The sequence below is a fragment of the Moschus berezovskii genome, chromosome 10 (assembly GCF_049115385.1).
Source record: "Moschus berezovskii isolate FMDL1 chromosome 10, NW_MosBer_1.0, whole genome shotgun sequence".
In the NCBI taxonomy this organism is placed as follows: Eukaryota; Metazoa; Chordata; class Mammalia; order Artiodactyla; family Moschidae; genus Moschus; species Moschus berezovskii.
In genome coordinates this window covers 50,245,219-50,269,035 of record NC_142469.1, presented here as the reverse complement: position 1 = coordinate 50,269,035, position 23,817 = coordinate 50,245,219, and the positions used below count along the sequence as shown (strand labels likewise).

The 23,817-nt window shown below is 44.5% G+C and overlaps 1 protein-coding gene across 1 annotated transcript in view; it reads right to left on the bottom strand.

Annotated features, from left to right (window-relative positions):
• PREP (prolyl endopeptidase) overlaps positions 1 to 23,497 on the bottom strand; it is a 140,557-nt gene extending 117,060 nt beyond the window's left edge. The window contains exons 1-2 of the mRNA XM_055432926.2: positions 23,310 to 23,497; positions 16,844 to 16,918 (exon numbers count right to left, since the gene is read on the bottom strand). Coding sequence (XP_055288901.1) covers positions 16,844 to 16,918; positions 23,310 to 23,354 — 120 coding nt within the window. The 5' untranslated portion in view covers positions 23,355 to 23,497. The remainder of the gene's footprint in view (positions 1 to 16,843; positions 16,919 to 23,309) is intronic.
• Positions 23,498 to 23,817: the final 320 nt, after the last annotated feature.

The window sequence follows — 23,817 nt, the reverse complement described above, 5'->3', positions numbered from 1 at the left end:
TCTGGTGAGAGACAAGTCCATGCAGAATGGCCGGTCTCAAAAAGGAGCAGGGATAGGACAGAGGGGAGGAATGGGAGTGGGGACAGAGAGGATGGGTAAGCCCACGCTCACATCTCGGTCAGATGGTTGGTTACTAGAAGGGTCTCAGCAGAACATTCAAGCTACTGAGGGCTCCCAGCCCGAGACCCAGCAGACTGAGAGTCCTAGAAGGACCCTTTCCACTGGGGGTCCTCTGAGGAAGTAGCCCTGCAGCCTTCATTTCCCTAGTCCTGATTTGTGTTTGTATGAGGCTGCACCTAGGCCTGACCCTGGCTCTAGGAGGACCACAGTGGATCCATGAGTCATAGATTCTTAGTTCATTTTCCCTGCAAAGGTGAACTGTGCTCACCCATGGATTCTGTGCTGCTTGGCTTCTCTCAGTACAATCACAACTGCTGCCACAGAATCCGTCTCACACCAAAGCAGACACACTGGCTTTTCTCATATGAAATGTTCAGAAAACCATCAGAACAGTCATAACAATGCTACTAAATAACCAGGCTCATTATATCCAATATGTCACCCACAAATGTTAGTCAATTACTTTAACTAGAGCAATATTTAGAGATGACACCCTTCCAATACCTAGATGCAAACAATGTTCAAGTTCTTAACAGTCTAAGTTCTATCATACTGTGCATCTTTATTAAGGTGCAGATAAATCTTCTGCACCTTAAGGGGTTTGTGAAATTTAAGGTCCCAAAGAATATCAATAATGACTTCTTGGTCATTTTTGGATTTAACAGTCTGGCTTCTTGGTCTGAAAATTAGAACACATTTGGGGGAAAGGAAGAAGAGGTATAAGGATAAAGAAAAGAAAAACCTGAGCAATTGTATGATGATAAAGAAGCAGGGTAAGGAGAATTAAATTATTCTTGTCCTGCAGGAGTCTCAGTATCCGAACTCATACTCCAGGGTATTATTAAAATCACTGAAACTCTAAAGTCCATGAAATGACACCAGCAGCTGAGCTTTTTAAAGAGGATCACGAGTTTAAATTTTATAGCTATGGATGAGTTTGAACACATTTTCATTTTTCTAAGAATAGTTGCTCAAAGCTAAGAAATCCAATTCACATTTCATTTTGCCTTAACTATTAGAAACCTTCAAAGGGAAGTTTCAGTTATGCAAGACGACTAAATCCTAGAGATCTGCTATACAACACTGTGTTAACAATATTATACTATACACATTAAATGCTGTTAAGAGAGCAGAACTCATGTTAAATGTTCTTACCATAATTTAATAAAAAGAAAACACAGCTACCTGGCAAAGTGTTGCTCAGTTTGAGAGTTGGAGATGCCTTTACTTTTACTGTTTCCAGAGTTTTTTTCACGTTGTCCTCACATCAGTCCACTAAATATATCAAGTCCTTTCACAAGCACAAGTCTTATGTATATGAATAAAGAGGATGCATAAGTTACTTACTAAATAGATAAAGTATATAATGAACATAGGGCTTCCGTGGTGGCTCAGTGGTAAAGAATCCACCTGTCAACGCAGGAGACGTGGATTCAATCCCTGATCCAGGAAGATCCCCTAGAGAAGGAAATGGCAATCCATTCCAGTATTCTTAACTGGGAAATCCCATAGACAGAGGAACCTGGTGGGCTACAGTCCATGGGAGGGTCACAAAAGAATCAGACATGACTGAAAGACTAAAAAACAACACAGAACATCACGATGGGAAACACAGGATTAAAAAGATGAATCACACACACAAAGATCAAAGCTCCAGGAGAACAAATGAAGGGAAGGTCACTCCCAGGATAGGGTGGAGCAGGCCTCAGAGAGGGGTGGGGGCGGGCAGGCAGTCCGATGACAGAGAGGGACCTCCAGCCGGGAGACAGACTGTGGCACGGGTACCACTCGAGTGAAACCATGGATAGTGCTACCTACATCCCACAAACCTGGAGGAGTTTCAGCTGCAAATTATACACACAAGGACGTATATACGCAGGTGTGTGTACATGTATGTGTATACATACACATGTATACACATGTACATATACATATGCACACAAACGTGCGGATAACACAAATACCCATATATATATATATGAGTGTGCTGGTTAAAGCAACTATGGTTAAGGCAAGTGGTTGGTGTCACAGCATGGACTGGCAGAAAACATCAGTTAGTGTTTCCTGTATAGTCCTGTGTAAGGAGCTGAAAGCATCCTGGAGGCCAGAGGGGGAAGCACCTGGATCCCCTCTCTTTGCTGGGAGTGTAGCAGAATTCAGAAATGACTCCGCACATGCAAGGATACATCCACAAAAAAGACAAGAGGTGGCACAGTTCATCTGGGAGGCTGCAGGACCCAGGGCCAGGAGGGCTGGGCGACCACATGGAAAACTAGAGGCAGGTCATGCCAAACACAGTGAGAGGCAGCTACTCCAGGAAACAGGTCTAGAAATTGAGACTATAGAAGAATGGAGTCACGTACTTTACAGGACACACTTAGGAACTGACACCCCACAAATGAAAAAAAAAAGTGCCCCATATTTTCCAGTGTTCTCTGAACATTTACAAACATTACCAGTATATCAGATCAGACCAAAAGGGAAACCTTAAATTCCAAGAAAAGCTTCTTTGGGTCACGGTTGTAACTACAATGCCATTATATTGACCCAGGGAGGTGCCTTTCTCTGCCTGGCCCTACAAACCCCAAGGATGAGAAATGTTGAATCCAATTGGTGGGAGCCCAAAATCCATAAGGCTTATCTTTCAGCATTAAAAGCCCAGCGTGGCTACAGAAAAAGTAAAGGGCATCAAGAGATGGATTCACTTTCCCTTCTTGTTTGGTGAGTTCATCAAATAAGAAAACCTAAACTATTAGGAATTAAAGTCCTTGTTTTTGTTTAGTTGCTCAGTCGTGTCTGACTCCCTGACCTTCACTATCTCCCTGAGTTTGCCCAAGTTCATGTTTTTAGCTAGTGACTCTTTCGTTCTCTGAGCTATTGAAATTTTTTGCTTTCATAACTTGAAAATGTTACACAGGACCAAAATGTTTCAAGGTAGTTTTAAACACACCAAAAGTGTCTGAAATATGTAAATACTGGAATCTAAAACATAACACATTAACTGAATAAGCAACTGAACAGACTTTTTTTTTTTTAAATAAACTGCCCAAAATTTAATTCTGCCAATAAAGAAAAAAAAAATTAAAAGTGGCTCCCCCTCTATTCTCAGGGCAGGAAGGCCCCCATCGAGCTTCCTGCTGCATGTGGGTGACAGACCAGGTGGAGCCCTCCCAAAGCCCTTCCAGGTCTCTTTCCACCTTCTCTGCCTGTCACCATGAGGGCAAATCAACTTGTTCCCCCATTGGGCGAGTTACTGCCAATCAAAGGGGAAGGAAGCAGAAAGTCTCGCTATGACCTTCGAGTCAAGCCTTGGTCTCAAATCTCGCTATTACCAGGGAGCTCGTTTGAAGCTGGAACACTAACCTGACCTGGCTCTGTTCTTCAGTGTACATACTACTACTGACCAGAAGTCTGGCAAGGACAGAGGCGATCTGCACATCAAGTCCAAATCTAACTAAAAACCCACCTAGGAAGAAGTTAAACACATACATATCCTCTCTTGAATAACTCTTGTATCAGTGAGGAAGTCCAAACAATAACAAGACTATTTCAAAAATAAGAAAACCTAAACTATTAGGAATTAAAGTTCTTGTTTTTGTTTAGCTGCTCAGTCGTGTCTGACTCTTTGCTACACCATGGACTGCAGCATGCCAGGCCTCCCTGTCCTTCACTATCTCCCTAAGCTTGCCCAAGTTCATGTCTAGTGAGTCCGTGATGCCATCCACACATCTAATCCTCTGTTGCCCTCTTCTCCTTTTGCCATTAAAGTTCTTAGCATGTGACAAAAACACCTGAAGCTGACATCTGTTTCTTTTCAGTATCTTAGGATGCCCCACTGATAGACTGGAGGTGGGGTGGGGCGGTGAGGTGTGACCTCTGCTAGCCATCAGAACTCCCCTCCCTGAGATCCAGGGATTCATCCAGGGTCGGGAAGGACACCCATGCAGAAGGAGGCTCAGGGCTGGTCCAGGGGTTTGTTTAATGACACACACATCAAAGCAGCTGACCTGATCAACTCCACAGCACAGATTCAGGAGTGTACCTGGAACAGGCTCGGGGAACAGTCGGGGCCTGGGTGTGCCATGTGCTGAAGGGCAGCGCCCACACTGTGATGGATGCAGTACGTGTGGCCCAGGGAAGATGCTCTACACCCAGATACAAGGCTGGGTCTGGAAAATGAGTCACACCTTCAGAAAGTCTGGGGTTCACCCTCTCTTGACCAGATTTTACCATTTCTGGGTGCCAGCAGCTTACACTAAATGTCACAAAATGTCAGTGATACCCCTGCCTGTGTTCCAACTATGTTAACTCCTTTCTACATCCTTCACATAAGTAAACCCTGTTCATTTTCATAGGCAGAATCTTCCATCAATTCTCCTTGACATATAACAGTCAATAAAGTAGTTACGAACCCAGGACAAGCAAGCGGAATCCTTTTTTAGGAACCGAGGTGAACAACAGAAGGAGAGGCTATCTCATGAGATCTGGGGTTGTCAGGACTGTGTAAAACCTGAAGGGGAAAGGACCATCTTTCTCTATCATGTGGAAGAGGCTACTGGAAAACAAAACGATCAGAGAAAAGCAAATCACCTAAGAGGCAGAGACAGGCAGGTTTACAGAAATATTACAAGCAGTCCCAGATCAAGCTGTGCCTTAAGGTATGTACTGATCTTCAATTACGTGAGCCTCTCAGCTCTTTTTTTTAAAAAAATATATATAAAGGTGCCGTTCATCACGAGTCCTGACTGATACAGCTCTTTCAAGAGCCCCTCAGCTCAAGCATCACAGGCTGGAAGAGGATGAATCCACCCGAAGCTTGCCTGAGGGCTGGATGGGGAAGCCTGGAAAAAGTGAGCATCAGTAAATGAGAAAGTGAAACATTAATTAAACATTCTAATCAAAAATCTTTAAGGTAACAAAAAATAAAAAATAAATCAATGAGTTAGAAAATTAAAGGATACAACTTAAAAGTTCTAGAAACATTCCTTTCTAAAAACAAACAATCCCCCCACCACCACATTCAATCAAAGTTCTGGCTAAACTAATTATAAAGAGGAAAGAAGTTACAGATACTGGAAATTTGAAACAATAAAGAAAGACACACAAACATGGAGAATAAAGTCATTGTAAGAAATATTTCACATAACCCCATGCTAGTAAGTTTTAAAATCTCAATGACATGGACAATTTTCTAGGAAATACAAATCACTAAAATGGATCCAAATGGAAGGAGATATGAACAGAGCCCAAGAATTAACTGCAATAAAAGAATCTGTCCTAGATAGCTCTAAAGCTTTAAATGATCAAGCAGATATTCCCTGTGCTATTTAAAATACTTAATAATAAATGCAATAGCAACCATTTATTAAGCACTTACTTGTGCCTACCACTCTGCTGCATGTTTCACAAACATTATCACCCAGTTTTTACACTACCATATATAGTAGTTTTCTCCAAATTATAAATTAGAGAACTGAAGTTTAGAGAGGTTGATAAGCATGACCAACGTCACACCTCTGATAAAACTGTGGAGTTAAAATTCAAACCTGCCTACCCCTAAAGCTATTCATTAAACAACTATACATTGTTGCTTTCCCATGAATAAACAGGTTCCAAGATCTTGAAAGAGTTCTCATCTGCTGCTGGGAAGAACAGGGTAGAAAAGAAGTTCTGGAAGAAGGGAGACATTAGGATGCTACTGAATGTCTAGCTCGGTGGCAATGCATGCCTGAACCAGGCAGTGCCAGCAGGGATAAAAACAAGAAGGGTATGAGATTTTACAGAGGCAACTGGAGGTCCAGAGAATCGTGTGCATGATTATATACAGAGCTGCTCCAAATGGTCAGAGTGCCATCCAGTGCTATACAGAAGAGTTCTGGAAGTCTTTATTATGACATACACCTTGATTTCCCCCAATGAGGAAAGTCAGAATCACAAATAAAGTCCCTCCAGTTTACAAAGATGCTCTGAACAAGTGAGGCGTCTATGAGAATTTTAGCTCCTAAAGCAAAGCTATTACTGTTCTCTAATCATCTCTATAAAGCAAAGCTATTACTGTTCTCTAATCATGTCTAAGCATTCTCTAAGGCAGTTTTTCCAAGCTTTCTGGATCTTAAGAATTACCTGATGAGGTGCTTGGGAAAACAGATTTCTACTCCTATCAGATACTCTAAAAGTAGATCTTGGGCATGTCTATTTTTAACAAGTACCCAGGTGATTTTTGGGCTTCTCAGGTGGCTCAGTGGGTAAAGAATCCACCTGTAAAGCAGGAGGGTTCGATCCTTGGGTTGGGAAGATCCCCTGAAGGAGGGCATGGCAACCCACTCCAGTGTTCTTGACTGGAGAATCCCATGGACCGAGGAGCCTGGCGAGCTGCAGTCCATATGGTTGCAAAGAGTTGGACACAACTGAAGCGACCAAGCACACATGCACGTATGCACAGGTGCTTTTATGACTGAGTTCTTTCCCCCGGACAAGGCTGACATCTAAGAGAAAAGACAGCAGCTCAGAGAAGTCACAGTTATCTTCATTCTTCAGTTGTTGGATCTTTAATAACTGTTTTCCCAGGGATATCATGTCTGATGCCAACACTGCTCAGAAGAAATGTAGATTATCGGAACCAAAGCTGAGTAGTGCTTATGGGGAAAATATTAACGTTAAATGTACACAAGCACCTTAAGAATTTCATCAACGGTTTGGGGGCTGCTTTCCCTAGCGGTGAACAAATGGGGCAAGACTCCCAGCCTCTACTCAAGGTGTGGCTCAGCCTCCTTTTGGCACTCACCTCCAGCAGCTCAAAGGTTAAGGGGCTCACCATCTCCAGTCTCTGGTCTGCCTAGGATAGCATATGATTCCAAGCTGGCATGGACCACGTTTCTCTTGTTCATGACAGCTCATCATTCTCCTCACCCCCATGGAATTAATGTTCCATATAGTGGACACACAAGTAAACACAGGGCAGGGGAGGAAAGGGAGGGTGTGAGCACCCTGCACTGGAGGAGGAAAGGGAACGAAACCAGTGGACCTGTGGCATTTGGGCTGCCAGGATCCATTTTCCTAACCAGGGTTCCCCCTGCTTAGTGAGAGAACTCCACATAGCTGTCCTGTCACTGCAGAAGCAAAAGAAGGTCCCCAAGGTTTCTACCAAATCTTTTTTCATTGCCACAGTACAGTCAAGGGGTGAGTACATACATGTCTGGAGCCTGGCCAAATAAAACTCCCTCTCCTGGGATGCACTCACTGAACAAGTGACAGAGGGCTGAAGGACTGTAATCACTGATGCCATTAGCAGTGCTGCCTGAAAAGTGAGAATTTCCACTTTTCTAGAGCTCCATGGAACTCTAGAACTACCTGGTTCCTGCCTGCTGCAAGCCTAGCTCTCCAGTCCACCCAGAAGCTGGCCTCACTGTGCCTGCTATGAATCCCTGACTTGCCAAACGTGGCCAGAATTCATTTTGGCAGTTTGCCTCAAAAACCCCATTGCAGAAAGCAAGAAAAAGATAAAAGAAAGGACTGCTTAGAAAAGAGGATGGCCCAGTATCAGCAAATTCTATCATACTTTTGACAATTACCCAAAGCACAGATCAAAAGGACATGGATCCCTAAATACACATTTCAACTGTGGATTTACAAGAAGTATTTTTGTGAATCATACTAAGGCTAAACATTTCTGTAGGAGGTGATGAAACATTTTAAGACCTTAGAAGTCTTGGAGATTGAGATAATAACTGGTAATATATTTACCTAAAGCATTTCCTGTCTCTAGTAGAGAAGGAACAACATAGTCGTAATTCTCAATCCTTACATGAAACATTAATAATGGAGGAAAGGGCATTTCACAGTGGGTTCATAAACACCAATTAAAAGAGGTGTTACCTAACAGCTTCAAGGAATCTCTGGCCTAGTTTAATCATTGCACTTTAGAACAATAAAACCACACTTACAAGTCACAATTCCAACCACTGGTGGAGGTGGGGATTCAATGCTCAAAATATAGGTATCTTTTTCTAAGACACTAGATTTCAAAAGGAAAATGCTGCCTACTTTTGTAGATGGAAATAAAAAGACACAGATGTCTCTAAAGTTCAACATTCTGAGTAAGCAAGTAAGAGGACTAGAGTCTGAAGGTCTACATTTCAATACTTTGAAGCAGCAGCACCTAAGCTGTACCACCTTTGTACAGAGCTCTGCTGAGCATGGAAAATGAGCTGTTACATGCATTTTCTCAGCTGGGTGTTGCTAAAAGCTTGGATCTAGATGAATTGAGTGTGAAGAAGGCTAATTACCGAAGAACTGATGCTTTTGAACTGTGATGTTGGAGAAGACTCTTGAGAGTCCCGTGGACTGCAAGGAGATCCAACCAGCCCATTCTAAAGGAGATCAGTCCTGGGTGTTCATTGGAAGGACTGATGCTGAAGCTGAAACTCCAATACTTTGGCCACCTCATGCTAAGAGCTGACTCACTGGAAAAGACTCTGATGCTGGGAGGGATTGGGGGCAGGAGGAGAAGGGGACGACAGAGAATGAGATGGCTGGATGGCATCACCGACTCGATGGACATGAGTTTGAGTGGACTCCGGGAGTTGGTGATGGACAGGGAGGCCTGGCGTGCTGTGATTCATGAGGTCGCAAAGAGTCAGACACGACTGAGTGACTGAACTGAACTGATATTCATTTTATAGATGAAGAAAAGAAATCCCAGATAAGACACCTGGCTGGACTCTCAGGTCAAGAAAATGGAAGACTAAAGGCTTTGACTTCCAGTCCCATCTGGCAAATACTCTGTTCCTCCTCCCTGTGTCCCAACAGAAGCGACACCAGCAATGTCTGGAAACCCACAGTACAAAAAGGATGTTCACAGTTTGTCTACAAAAGAACACTGCAAACCAAAACCAGTCTTCTATGCTATGAATTATATCCATTATTCCTCCGCTCCCAGTCAGCTTCATCTGCTGTTTGCTGGCTTAGAGACACTGCACTAGCCCTTCACGTGAGTGTACATCTGGGAGCAAGCTTCCACTCTGTAGGCTCTGCTGCCTGACAGCCTGAGGGGGAGATGCGAGTGGACAAAAGGATCTCAGCTCCCCAGCCCCTCATCAGTTCTTGCCCATGCTGGCTATGTCCCACGCTAGGGAGACCACATCACACAGGGAAATCCAGGCCAGACTGGTATCAGCACAGAGCAGGCAACTCTTCACGCTACATCCTTTCAGGGTCAATCTTAAAGAACAACAACAAAAGTGAGCAGAAAACCACATATCAGAATAGACAGGATTCCAGGGAAAGGAGTTGACTGCCCTAAACGTTGTTCCCCACTGAACCTCTGTGACATTAAAATACCTACAGAGAAATCCTAGGCTATTTAACAACATAGAGCTGATCAGAAGTCTTTTGAGATTTAAATCTTTCCTGCAGAGGAAGGGAAGAGTATACGCAGGGGAGGACAAAGGGGATGTTTCCAGCTTCCTTACCTGTAAGAGTGAGGGACTGTTCTGCTCACTACCTTCATAGCCCCTTCTCAAAAGATATAATGGGCAAACCCTAACTATTCCTCCAAATAGGGGATGGGGAGCAAATAATGTCTTAGAAAAGAAGATCTCTATTTCTTTGATCCTCTATGAAACAAATGATCAGGTTTTAGAAGGAATAAACATACATTTGTGGGGGGGGGGTCCTATTAAGAGATCTTCTCTCACGATCCACAAGGCACATAAAGCTGTTGGTACTGTCATTTAGCCCAAGGCAGTTCTCAGGGAGGGGAAAAAACAAATTGGCCTTTTGATATCTGCAGCTGGTATCCTACATTTGCTTACCTCCTGGACCAAAGCCCCAGGACAGGGCTTCGGTGGAAGCTAGACTTGACGATTAGTTACAATAACAGATGTAAATTCTTTCTCTTTGTAAGTATCTCCCCTTCACTAAGTAACAAGTAACAAGTTCTGGAATCCAATCAAGAGGTCAAAGCTGCAAGGAGACGTAGTGAAATGGGGAGACTCTTCAAAAGGTGAGAAGGATGCTGCCTCTATCTGGACTTCAGGGCTGCAAAACCAAGCCCAGAGATGCAGAGGATTTCTCACTATCAGGAAAGGGAGCAGATGGTGCCCCGTGGACTGACGGCACCATGATGGGCGGGGAGGCCAGGAGAAAGAAATACGCATTTGGTATCCTCCCGGGGACCCGCGAGCAAGATGGCTGCTTCAGTGACAAGGGCAGTGCAAGCAAACTTCAAGGGCATGAGAGTGCAAGGTGGAGGGGGCAGAGCAGTCCCCTTGTCAGGGTACAACAAAGCTTCTACAATCCCCCAGGAAGAGTGGTCCATCTGCACAAAGAACACAGGATGACGGTGAAGTCACTGGGTTTGGCAACTGAGCCACTGCTGATCACAAAGATGGATGACAGATGGGACAAAGGAAGAAGGGGTATGAGCCACCTGAAAGGAAGAGAAGAGATGGTCCATGATAAGATCTGAAATGAGACGTGAATAGGGCTCACCCAAAGGGGCCAAGAAACCCACTAAGATGAAGAAATATGCTACAGAGAGCTAAGGCAGAGTGTGGGGTTTGGGGTTCACTTGTCTGTTTGTCCTGGGAAATTTAGGAAGTTAGAAGATTAGGAAGTGAATCACATGTACATTATAGTCAATGGGTTGGGGGGGGCATCTTACTATTAGTAGTCTGGAGGCTCAAGTCCCCTCAGGGTCAAAGCATCAGGCTGCACACACACATCAAGGCTCCTGCACACACTTCCTTCCATGACCTGCAGAGGACAAGCTGGGAGAGCCTGCTGACTGGGAAGTATAGGCTCACAACTGCCAGGAACTGCCTCACTGTCTTCAAATCCTTTTCAATGAGTAAAACCTCTCCCTCTACCGTCTCACTTCCAAGGTTTCCCTGGTGTCCCACTTAATCCAGTGAGACTTCACTATGGTTTAGACGTCTACCTCCAGAGTACACCACTCTGGTGTACTTAGCATATGTCTCAAGACCTTTAACCCAGAGTTTTCCCTTTATCTTTTGTTAAGTTTGTATTTCGATACAGATTCTTCTAGAACAGAGAGCAAACAACAACAACCACTGTCTCTGAGAACTGCAAAGATACTTTATAAAGTTGTCACCCCCGACAGCGCTGCACTCGTGCATCCTTCTCCCACTTCCTGCTCCCCCAGGAGCACTTGTCACTTAGCAAAGCAAACCTTACAGCCCAACGCTGTAACAGACGCACGGACTACTGCGTCAAGCACATCTACCAGGTTCCACTTAAATGCTAAACTACTGTTGGAAATGGAGATTTTCAACTTTCCACTATGAAAAATAACACCCGAAACTGGCCCTTTTCTATCTGAAGTGACACTATTACTATCCCAGTAGGCCTGAAAACTCTTCTTTTTCCTTAAGTATTTACTTTTTGTTGCTGCTATCGGGTTGATTTCTCATTATTGATGGTATGTGGTATGTATGAGTGGTATTGATTTTATATTTATTCCATACATACACGCTTTATTGAATTCATTCTGTTTTCAGTTGTTTCCCTTAGGTTTTCTAGATCCATAATAATAGAATCAATAATTAACGATAATTTTATTTTATCCTCTACAAATTTTAGTTCATGTTTTATTGCACTGGTCAAAGTTTTGCAAACATATGAAAACAGCAGTGACAGAGATATTCCAGTCTAGTGTTTAGGTTGCTTTGAATACTTACTATTAAAATTATTACTATTTTTAGTTTTGGATTTTTAAAAAATTCTTAAAACATTACCTAGATTAGATTAGTTATATAGGTTTACAATATCAATAACCTCAGATATGCAGATGACACCACCCTTATGGCAAAAAGTGAAGAGGAACTCAAAAGCTTCTTGATGAAAGTGAAAGAGGAGAGTGAAAAGGTTGGCTTGAAGCTCAACATTCAGAAAACGAAGATCATGGCATCTGGTCCCATCACTTCATGGGAAACAGATGGGGAAACAGTGGAAACAGTGTCAGACTTTATTTTTTGGGGCTCCAAAATCACTGTGGATGCTGATTGCAGCCATGAAATTAAAAGACGCTTACTCCTTGGAAGGAAAGTTATGACCAACCTAGATAGCATATTAAAAAGCAGAGACATTGCTTTGCCAAGCAAGGTCCATCTAGTCAAGGCTATGGTTTTTCCAGTGGTCATGTATGGATGTGAGAGTTGGACTGTGAAGAAAGCTGATCGCCGAAGAATTGATGCTTTTGAACTGTGGTGTTGACAAGGACTCTTGAGAGTCCCTTGGACTGAAAGGAGATCCAACCAGTCCATTCTAAAGGAATTAGTCCTGGGTGTTCATTGGAAGGACTGATGCTGAAGCTGAAACTCCAATACTTTGGCCACCTCATACGAAGAGCTGACTCACTGGAAGAGACTCTGATGCTGGGAGGGATTGGGGACAGGAGGAGAAGGGGACGACAGAGAGTGAGATGGCTGGATAGCACCACCGACTCAATGGACATGAGTTTGAGTGAACTCCGGGAGTTGGTGATGGACAGGGAGGCCTGGCGTGCTGTGATTCATGGGGTTGCAAAGAGTCAGACATGACTGAGCGACTGAACTGAACTGTATCTATGGATATAATAATATTAAACTAAATTTCTGTGACAAATTCTGCTTTTTTATTTTTAACCTGCTATCATTGTTTATAGTCTTCACATAAATGTTCACAAGAAAGGTTGGTCTGTATCTTCATTGTCCAATACTGGCAGCCATTAGCCACATGTGGCAACTGAGCATCCAATAAGCTGCTCTAAATTGATATGTGCTGTAAGTGTAAAATCGGAGAAGGCGATGGTACCCCACTCCAGAACTCTTGCCTAGAAAATCCCATGGACAGAGGAGCCTGGTAGGCTGCAGTCCATGGGGTTGCTAAGAGTTGGACACGACTGAGTAACTTCACTTTAACTTTTCACTTTCATGCATTGGAGAAGGAAATGGCAACCCACTCAAATGTTCTTGCCTGGAGAATCCCAGGGACAGGGGAGCCTGGTGGGCTGCTGTCTATGGGGTCGCACAGAATCGGACACGACTGAAGTGACTTAGCAGTAGCAGCAGTAAGTGTAAAATACACACTGGAGTTTGAAAATTTAGTCTAAAAGAATGCAAATACCTTAATAATATTTTATATCAATTACATGTTGAGATGTTAGTACTTTGAATGTACTAAAATACTTTAATTAATTTTCTGTTTCTTTTTACTTTTTTAATGTGGCCACCTCATGTGAAGAGTCGACTAACTGGAAAAGACTCTGATGCTGGGAGGGGTTGGGGGCAGGAGGAGAAGGGGACAACAGAGAATGAGATGGCATCACCATCTCTATGGACGTGAGTTTGAATGAACTCCAGGAGTTGGTGATGAACAGGGATGCCTGACGTGCTGTGATTCAAGGGGTAGCAAAGAGTCGGACATGACTGAGCAACTGAACTGAACTAGAAAAATTTGAATTATATATGCGGCTTATATATCTACTAGGCAGTGCTGGTCTACTGTTTCCTCTTTGCAAAGTAGTTCTGAGTTTTTAAATTAAGGCTGAACTGATCTCAAAGAAACAACTGAGCTGCACAGGATATTCTACAAACTGGCACATTTGCTATAAAATAGGGTTATGTGGGCCTTGACAGCTTGAAAGGATTCATCCAGATTCAAGTCCCCACCACCACCATCTTTGAGAATTTTCAAGTTACAAGTCTGCTGATATTTCTTTAATAAAGGATAAAGCCTCAAATGCCAGGAACTGTCAGAATTGGATAAGCTCTATTAAATATGAGATTAAATCAAAGACTACTGATAGCATTTCAGATCTTGAGCTATTAATGTTCCTCACTTCCGGGCTGGTTTTTATTGAAAATGTAACAAGCAGCTTTTCTTTGTTTTAAAGGCTACATGAAGATTTTCCTCTTTACACCGACGTGTGGCTAATACACCCACTTCTGTGTATATGCCTCTAACTCTGAGTAGAAAATGTTCCTGCTGCTCTTCTGCTCATTAGAAAAACACACCCTATCTTTTCAGTCTGAGACAAAAATTTCACTCATCAGATCTCAGATGACAACCAGCTCCCGTCAATGAGGTTGCTTCGAGAGGAGGATGCAGGGGCAGGCACTAGCTGCATAGCCCTGACACCTAAGGAGCACTGCATGGACAGGATAGCATGAGAGCAGGAATGGAGGGGTCACCCAGCGTGCTTGTAGGAGGACCCATAAAGTCCCACAGCAAGCAAAGACATGACTCTGCTCCTACAGTGTGCATTCCCAAAGCTACTACACCCAGAGTCTTTGATTTTTTATCATGTCTTTAATGTGAAGCTAATAACCACCTGGACTGCCTGATTCCACTCATAAGCTGAGTGACCTTGGACATGTTACTTAATCATTCAAACTCAATTTCTTCATCTGTGAAATGGGGAAAAGAAAAAGATCTATTTCAGGATTTGAGAACTGAATGAGACAGGGTATGCAAAGCCACCACTGAAGTGCCCAGCGCACAGTAAACATCTACTGTTAAATACATACCGTGAAAATAACAGTGTATATACCAATGTCATTAGCGTCTATCCAATGCTGACTAGAAGATCACTAATTAGCAAAGTTTCACCCACTAGTTAAGTGGCTTGTCAACCACAGGACCAGACATCAAATAAGGAAGGCATAGCAAAATGTGCATGCATTAACACGTAAACAAAAACTAGGTCATTCTAACATAGTTGAATCACTCAATCCCCATCAAAGGCTGCAGAAATCCAGGTTGTACCCAATTCCTTAGACAAAGGAATCAGTATAGAGACAGTCCTTGGGGGCAGTTTTCCAGAGATGCACAGGAAGTTCATCTCCTTCTCTCCTGCTCTCCATCCACAACAGGCTATGTGGCTGCCTGTGACCCTCTGTTTCCAGATTCAATTCGTCTCAGCCCCGTCCAAAGTTGGAGGACCAAGGTTGTCTGTGGCAGGGTCGAGAAGAGGTCACAGCCCTGCCCTTGCTCCCTGCTCTTCCTAGCCTCACCTGCAGAGCTGGAGGCTCTGCCCACTCCTTCAGTTACCCATTTGATTCTCATTTGCTACCCACCAACATCTAAAACTCACTGCTTCACCAAGGAAAAATGAAAAACCCAAACATCAATCATTCTCACCCATTAGACCTGTCTTTCTTGAAGGGAATGGGGAAAGGTTGAGAATGAGGGAGTACAGATACAAGTAAAAACCACGAGAAAAGCTCAAAATGGTGGTCTGCTTACTTCAAGGACAAAGGACAGGGAAGGAGTTTTAAGAGTTTCTGCAGTAGGCAGAGGAGAAGAGAGACGCTTGCCATGAAGAACAGCCAAGGGCGGCAGAAAGAGAAGCAGGCAAGTTAGTGCCTTGGGATTGAAGGAAGAAACGCAAGTTGACATGGGATTTACTCCAGCAGCAGCAACCTCTTTCTGCTTCTGCTGTCTCCTCTTCCATGTAACACTGTGCCTGGCTAAACCCTTCACTCCACTGCATTCCTGGTGAAGCTTTTCCCTAAGGACATGAAGGCAGTGGAGTCTGCAACCCACTGACCAGGGAGCGTGAAAAAGCTGCAGGAATATGGGACAGGGAATGGGTGGTAGGCATGGGCAAGGAAAGCACCCCAATCCCACTAGCCAGGTCCACATCAGGAGGGAATACCTTCTTGGAAAATCTGAATTATCTTGGAAATCTGAGTTCAGTTCTCCAGAGAACACTGATATATACAGTGGCAAGGGACCACAAGATACAAGAACAGCTAAGACATAGGCTTTTAGAAGCTGGCCTAGAAAACCACTCAGCAGGCATTAACTTTTTTTTTTGTTGTTTTTTTTTTTAATGGGAAATGTACTCTGGGATTCTAAAGAAGCTCAAATAAACTTATGGAGTACTGAGGATATTAGAAACTGTATACATATTTTTATATACTAAGTTAATACAGCTATAAATAAAAAGTCAAAGAACTTGGAGTGGATTGGAGAAACACTATTCCCTCATCCAAGCAAACTTAACCACATACAGCATATGTAGATAATGAATCTCAAATGACAAGTCCTGGGTACTCCAAGAAGGAAAATAGTATCCACTGGACATCGCACTTAGGGGTAAGCTTCATTAACAAAATGAGACGTCACCTCAAAATACTACATGTTTCTCCAAAAGAAAAGGAAAATTTCAAATTTTTAGACAGAGTAGAAAATTCTTCCCTTCATCCCCTTATAAAATATAAAAAGATACTGAGAATTCAATTTACTTATAATTTAGTAGTTGTATTGCTGTTGCATTAAAATCAGTAAGTAATCTAAGACCAGCATTCAGTTTTCAAGACTTGGTACTACTTCTTCAATATATTTTCTCTCCTTCGGGAAAAAATGTATTAGGCAATTTTTGTCTTCACATAATTATTCTCTAAGTTTTTATTTTTCTTTGGTAAAAATTTGTTTTCCTTTTTCCAAATACTTTCATTTCAAACAGTTGGTTCATCAGTGTCCCTATAGTCCATAAACACTATTCAAAACAGCTCTGTGATCTTCTATGGGGCTAAAAACACTTTCACCTTTTCTCACGAATCATTTCACAGAGAGTGGTAGTGTAACAGGTCATTTTATGATCCCACTGCAGACAACACAGGATAATACCAGGAGGGAGAAGCCACGGTTACTGATGTTTACGGTTTGCTCTGAGCTATGAAGACCACCTTCTCTTTCATCATACGCCCTCATTTACCTTCGTCTGCTCGCTGTCTGGGTCTTCAAGCCAAGCGTAAGGGTCACAGACTTTATGCCCATGATAATCCTGTACCTGCAAAAGACAAAATGTGGTATTAGATAACTAGTGTCTAACCCCAACTACATCACTACTTTCCAAATGCCACGGAGATAGGAAAGGGGCAGTCTGAAATAGTCCAATTGGCTCACTGGCAACGTGTCTGCCCAAATTACCACATGAACCGAAGTTGGCAGGTTCTCAAAGGTGTCAAACCACCCTTAATGAAAAGAACATCTTAGCTGGAGCAGGAAGAGAGATGAAAGGTCAGAATAGGAACAGCTCTGTCTGTACAACACAAAACAAAGGCCTGCCACTGTGTTAAAGAAACTTGAAAACATGTTGTTGGTAGCCAAGCGCTGAATGACACAATGCAGTGGGGACACCGGAAGGGCCCGCTTGGGAGAGAGCCATCACACACGGGTGCACTGCCCTGTTCTTGCTAAGCTTACAGATAAGCTTAGGAAATCTCCCGACAATGTACAATATGATCAACTTTGCCTTTAAGTCTCAACTACCAAAAAGCAAGCTAACTAATGTGTAATGATGCTCACTGATGTCAGAGAAAGCTGATTTTCATGCAATGAAAGAACATTTCTACAACTGAAGCTTCTGTTCTGTTCAATGTATTGTTATGAAATGCTTTCTTTCACTGTGTAGGAAAGGACGCACAAAGGTATCACACATTCAGACTACCCTGATATTTGATGAAATAAAACTGCTGAGTGCCAAGAGAGCCTGGCTGAGGGGAGGCCTTCGGGAGCCCCTTCATGGGAACTTCTGGAAAACCAAATTCCTGGGTGGGCCAGGCCTCAGAGACTGACCGAGTCTGGAAGACCAACTGGAGGTCACCACTCCCCAGGTGACTATGCCTAAAGAAACTGCTGACAGATAAATACCCCAATAACACAGTGATGTGATTAATCTAATCAAATGAAACCACATGGACATCTTTCCAATCAAGTCTCTCTCAACAACTGAACAACATTCCATTTGAGGCTTCCTGTGTGCAGCTGTCTGGAAGACAACCAATGTCGCAGATATTTTGCACCTGTCTCCTTGGTTTTGTTCTGTAATACCAGAACGTAAGGGCTATTCTCTAAGGAAGGCAAACACTCTCCTGGAAAAGGAAAACCTGATGCTTCTACTGTTTATCAAAATTCTACTGTGGCTGTTGGTCAACTGAGACTCTCTCCCAAGCCTCAGACCCCTGGCTTTCTGCAAGGGCTCAACATCTGTCCTCATCTGGTGCTGGGGAGAGAGTACCTGGGGACATGCATACCTGGAAGGACAGGCAACTGAGATGGAACATAAAAACTGCTCAGCAAATAATGACCAACAAGTGCAAGGCACATAAAACCATATGAAAGTCTTCCCAATGAGTCTTCCTAAAATTATCAATTTTCAATCCTTACCAAAAACCTCTCTAAATTTTAGCTGATTATTACCACTGAAGAAAAGGTTTTCTGTCCTGTTTTCTCATTTGCAAGTCTCTTATATTTTACACACCTTGAAATGGTTGCAAAACATGCCAACAGCAACAACCATCTTTTCTCTGACAATAGGAATCAAAAAAATGTAAAGTTGTGCAAGATCTTCCAACCAAGTATTTTCAGGAGCAATGTCAAGCACAAGATGGCAACATGCCCAGGGTCACACCGAGTTCAGAATCAGAGCTGAGACTCAAAACAATCTGCAAACAGCTTTCCCCCAAATACTCCTTGGAAGGGACGGACCGGACACTTTAAAAATGTTCCTCAATTAAGTTCAGTTCAGTCGCTCAGTCGTGTCTACCTCTTTGTGACCCCATGGACTGCAGCATGCCAGGCCTCCCTGTCCATTGCCAACTCCCGGAGTTTACTCAAACTCATGTCCATTGAGTTGGTGATGCCATCCAACCATCTCATCCTCTGTCGCCCCCTTCTCCTCCTGCCTTTAATCTTTCCCAGCAGCGCATCAGGGTCTTTTCAGATGAGTTCTTCCCATCAGGTGGCCAAAGTATTGGAGTTTCAGTTTCAGCATCAGTCCTTCCAATGAATATTCAGGACTGATATCCTTCAGGTTGGAATGGTTGGATCTCCTTGCAGTCCAAGGGACTCTCAAGAAGACTCATTAATTCTTCGGCGCTCAGCTTTCTTTATAGTCCAACTCTCACATCCATACATGTCTACTGGAAAAACCATAACCTTGACTAGACGGATCGTTGTTGGCAGTGTGATATCTCTGCTTTTTAATATGCTGTCTAGGTTGGTCATAACTTTCCTTCCAAGGAGCAAGCATCTTTTAATTTCATGGCTGCAGTCACCATCTGCAGTGATTTTGGAGCCCAAAAAAATAGTGTGTCACTGTTTTTACTGTTTTCCCATCTATTTGCCATGAAGTGATGGAACCAGATGCCATGATCTTAGTTTTCTGAATGTTGAGTTTTAAGCCAACTTTTTCACTCTCCTCTTTCACTTTCATCAAGAGGCTTTTTAGTTCCCCTTCACTTTCTGCCATAAGGGTGGTGTCATCTACATATCTGAGGTTACTGATATTTCTCCTGGCAATCTTGATTCCAGCTTGTGCTTCACCCAGCCCAACGTTTCTCATGATGTACTCTGCATATAAGTTAAATAAGCAAGGTGACAATATACAGCCTTGTCACCTTTCCTTTCCCTATTTGGAACCAGTCTGTTGTTCCAAGTCCAGTTCTAACTGTTGCTTCCTGACCTGCATACAAATTTCTCAAGAGGCAGGTAAGGTGGTCTGGTATTCCCATCTCTTTCAGAATTTTCATGAGTTTGTTGTGGTCCACACAAAAAAGTCAAAGGCTTTGGCATAGTCAATAAAGCAGAAGTAGATATTTTTCTGGAACTCTCTTGCTTTTTAGATGATCCAGCAGATGTTGGCAACTGGATCTCTGGTTTCTCTTCCTTTTCTAAATCCAGCTTGAACATCTGGAAGTTCATGGTTCACGTACTGTTGAAGCCTGGCTTGAAGAATTTTGAGCATTACTTTACTAGCGTGTGAGATGAGTGCAATTGTATGGTAGTTTGAACCTTCTTTGGCATTGCCTTTCTTTGGGCTGGGAATGAAAACTGACCTTTTACAGTCCTGTGGCCACTGCTGAGTTTTCCAAATTTGCTGATGCTACTAAAACTCAGACATATCCAGAAACTTAACTTTTCATAAAGGGGGAAAGGTTAACAGCAAATCTTAGTTTTACGGCTAAGTGAAAGTGCTGCCATGTGCTAGACCCAAAGCAATGAACATACGCTGAATATCCATACTGTTGCGCCTGATGTTTTAAAGCACCTTTGTAAGACAGCAGATTATATTCCTATTTTACAGCTGCAGAGTGCAATTCACAGAGATAGAAAGGGTGAAGGCTGTAGATCTCCTGTGAGCTAAACACTGTGCCATAGCCACAGTTATCTGATCCGGTCCTCACTGTAAGGCTACTACCACTCATTTTTCCAGATGAGGAAACTGAAGCTGGACATAGTTAAAGCAGCTGACAAGGGTCAGATGGTTAACAAACAGGAGGTAGAACAGTGATCCCACCTTGAGCAGACCCCAAAGCCTGAGGACTTGACCTTTTGCTAATGAACCAGACCAGCTGTGAACTGGCAGGTGCACAGCTGGACCTTTACTCAGAACCCAGCGTGCCCACTGGACTGCCTACTGAATGGTGTTCACCTCTGAGCAAACAGCCCCAACTTCCCAATACCTGCCTTATAATCTAAAGCAGACTGAAGTCAGTTACTGAGCAGACATTTCTAACCAGGACAAGAAACAAATTCTCTCCAGGACAATCCCAGGGGCCAAGTGCCCTTCCCCCATCCACCTGGCCCCTACATTTTTCTTTCATAAGAGCATATCCTACAAATAGGGTGATCTATATAGTACCTGATTCTCCCATCTGATTTAAGTTCGCAAACCATTCCAAATTCTCCAAAGAGGCTTTAAAACAGAGAGTTCTGATAAGATACTATCACTATTAATATTTCACTTGTATTGGTCAATAGTTTGCCTGCTGCCTCTGGGACCAAGTGCATATTTGCACACACAGCAGGCAGAGCCATCAAACCTGGCCCCATTTTATCTTCCCTTTCCAGCCGCCATCCAAGCTTACACCACAGATGTTCTGGTCACAATGGCCTTCCTGCCATCCCCAAACAAATGCAATTCCATGACTGTCCAGCCCTACATAACTATGACTTTAAGTCACATGACCAGGAATGTCCTTTCAACCTGAACCAACTGACCAACTTCCAGCCTCAATTCTCATACTGTCTTCACCTCCTGAAGCAAATTAATGCCATTCTCCTCTGTTTTCCACTCACCCTACCGCTGCAGGCCTGAATCCCCTGAGGGCCACAGTATCACACTGGAACAGCATGGTTTCCAAAAATCTGCTAGCTAATGCAGAAATCCGTCCAATGGGATTGCAAGCTCCAACCCCACAGTTCAGCAGGAGACTGCTCAGTGTGTGGCTGGAAGACGCTCGAGGGAGAGAGACAGAGAGCTACAGCAATGGCTAGCACCTGCTGGAAAGAAATATACCCATCCTAGAAATCAAGGCTACAATTTGAGTAAATGCATAAGTCAAGTCTGCGTTAGTTATCAGGACTCTGTCACAGGAAAAAGACACTGCCCACAGGCTGTCAGGGCTGGAATGAGTAACCTGTGTGATCTACAGAGCAGGATCCAGGCTGGATCAAGCGCTACATTTCCTCAGCCTTGAGGCTGATCACGACTCTGATGCAAAAGAACTGGAGAGCATTAAATTCCACGGTATATTCTTTTAATTGTTCATAATCTTTCTGACATCTTCATAAAATCCTCACTTAACTCTTTCAAGAACTGTTAAACACAGATTAGGTGAACTGCAGGGTTTTGGTAACCCCGAAAGTGAAAAGCGACTCAAGAAGCCCCCCTCCCCCATTTAAATAAACTAAATCTAAAACAGTACTTATCAAATGTTACAATTTCATCTCTCCTGAAAAGTCAAAGAACCTCAAGAACCAAACCGAGATATTTATGCCTTCCTATTACTCACATCCGGCAAACTGCAGGGCCAGGGCATCAACCTGAGTGAACGAACGATTGATACTCTTACTACAGAAGCAAGTAAGCGCTGTTGTTAGCCAAGCCAGTCCTAATAGTTCATTCAGGGAAGAGAAGGCCTGTAACAGGCAAGGGATCTGCCAAAGGGCTGGATATCCAGGAAGGGAGTGACAAAGCCACACCTAGCACTCAGGTCTCCTTACTTGGTCTGTCCCCTTTCCATTCCCGCTGGATCACGTTACTTACTCCTGTTGTACAAAGGAAACAACTCTTGAACCACAGGGATAGGGCTTCTTGGGCGAGTAAATTTAATAAGCAAGCAGCTGAACAGACAGAGAAAACATGGTTACCAGATGGCCACAGGTCAAAGAAACCATGAATGCATTAGTACCATTTGAAAGTCTTAATTTAAAACAACCCTTACATCCTTCGCTCTAAAAGCCCAGAACCCTTTACCCCAAAATGAGAAGGGCTTTAAAGTACAGACTTAAGGCACAAATCGGGTCAAAGCAAGCAGAAAAAAACTAGAACTGCATTATACAAAAATCTTTTTATTCCAACTCTATTTTAAGTCATCTGAGGAATTTGGCTATTCCTATGAGAATTATGCCCACAACATTTGGATTTACTCCAGTTCTTAAGAAGCCAAACTAATTTTTACACGCAAAAAAAGAAAAAAAAAGGTGTCTGCCCAGAATTCCACCCACAGGATCTCCACAGTGACTCTGAGGTTATCTACAAACTGAGGGAAATGGTGGCTAAGTCCGGCACTAGGCAAACTTCATTCTGCAAAAGGCCACCGTCTCCTCTTGTAAGGCCTCCTCTGGCCCCCGCCGACTCTGCTCTGGTTTAGGAACACGCGGATCAGCACTGTCACACCACGGGGCCCTGCCCCACCTTCCACGGACTCTATCTCCGCCCTGCATCCCCAGCGCGCCCGCCGCCAGCACCCGGCAGGGGGAAGCGCGCCACACACGTTTTAAAAATCGAATGAATGAACTTCAACTCTAAGTATTTTTAATCGGTGAGTTGAAAAAGTTTGCTTTTGTCTGATAATTGGACATCATCTACACACATCCACTTTCCCCTACCACCATATTTAAGCAAGAGCCTCCTCCAGGCAAAAATGCAGTGACACGTTCTGTCTTCCCACTCTCTTAAGACGCCCGTGCCCACCTGAATGTTCGCCCTTGACCCCGATGATCTTGGGCAGTGGTCCGGCGGGCGGAGGGTGACGGCCACCGGGGCCCCCGCGCCTCGGGAGGAGCCGGGCGCCCCCCAGCCGGGTCTCGCAAACAAAGGCCGAGGGGGAGGGGAGGGCAGGGGGTGAGGGCCGCGGGCGGCGGGTCGTGCGCCAGGCGCAGCCGGGACTCACCGCGGTCTCGTCGCGGTACACGTCGGGGTACTGGAAGGACAGCATGGCCGGGGACGCGCAGGGGCGGCGTGGGCTCCGGGGCGGGCGCGAGCGGGCCGCGGGGCGAGGCGGGTGCCGGGAAGGCGACGGCGGCGACGGGCTGCTCTCGGCCGGGACTCAGGACCGGGCCGGCGGCGCGGCGGCGAGGACGTGCGGGAAGCAGGAAGCAGCTGTCGGCGAGGCCCGGAGCCCCTCCCCGGCGGGCGGGCCCAGCGGCGGCGGCGGCAGCAAGAGGGAGCGGGCGGCGCCGTGCGCGCGCCAGGCCGGGCGCACAGCTCCCTCTGCAGGAGCACCGGCCGCGCCCGCGCCGCCGCCCGGGCCCACGCCTGGCCCCCCGAGCCGAGGGTCCCCGCCACGCCAGCGGGGCCGCGGCGCCCGGCACGCGCCGCAGAGGGACCGCGCGGGCCGGGGACACGCCCCACACGCCGGCCGCGGCCCGCGCGCCCCGCACACGTGCGATCACGCCTGC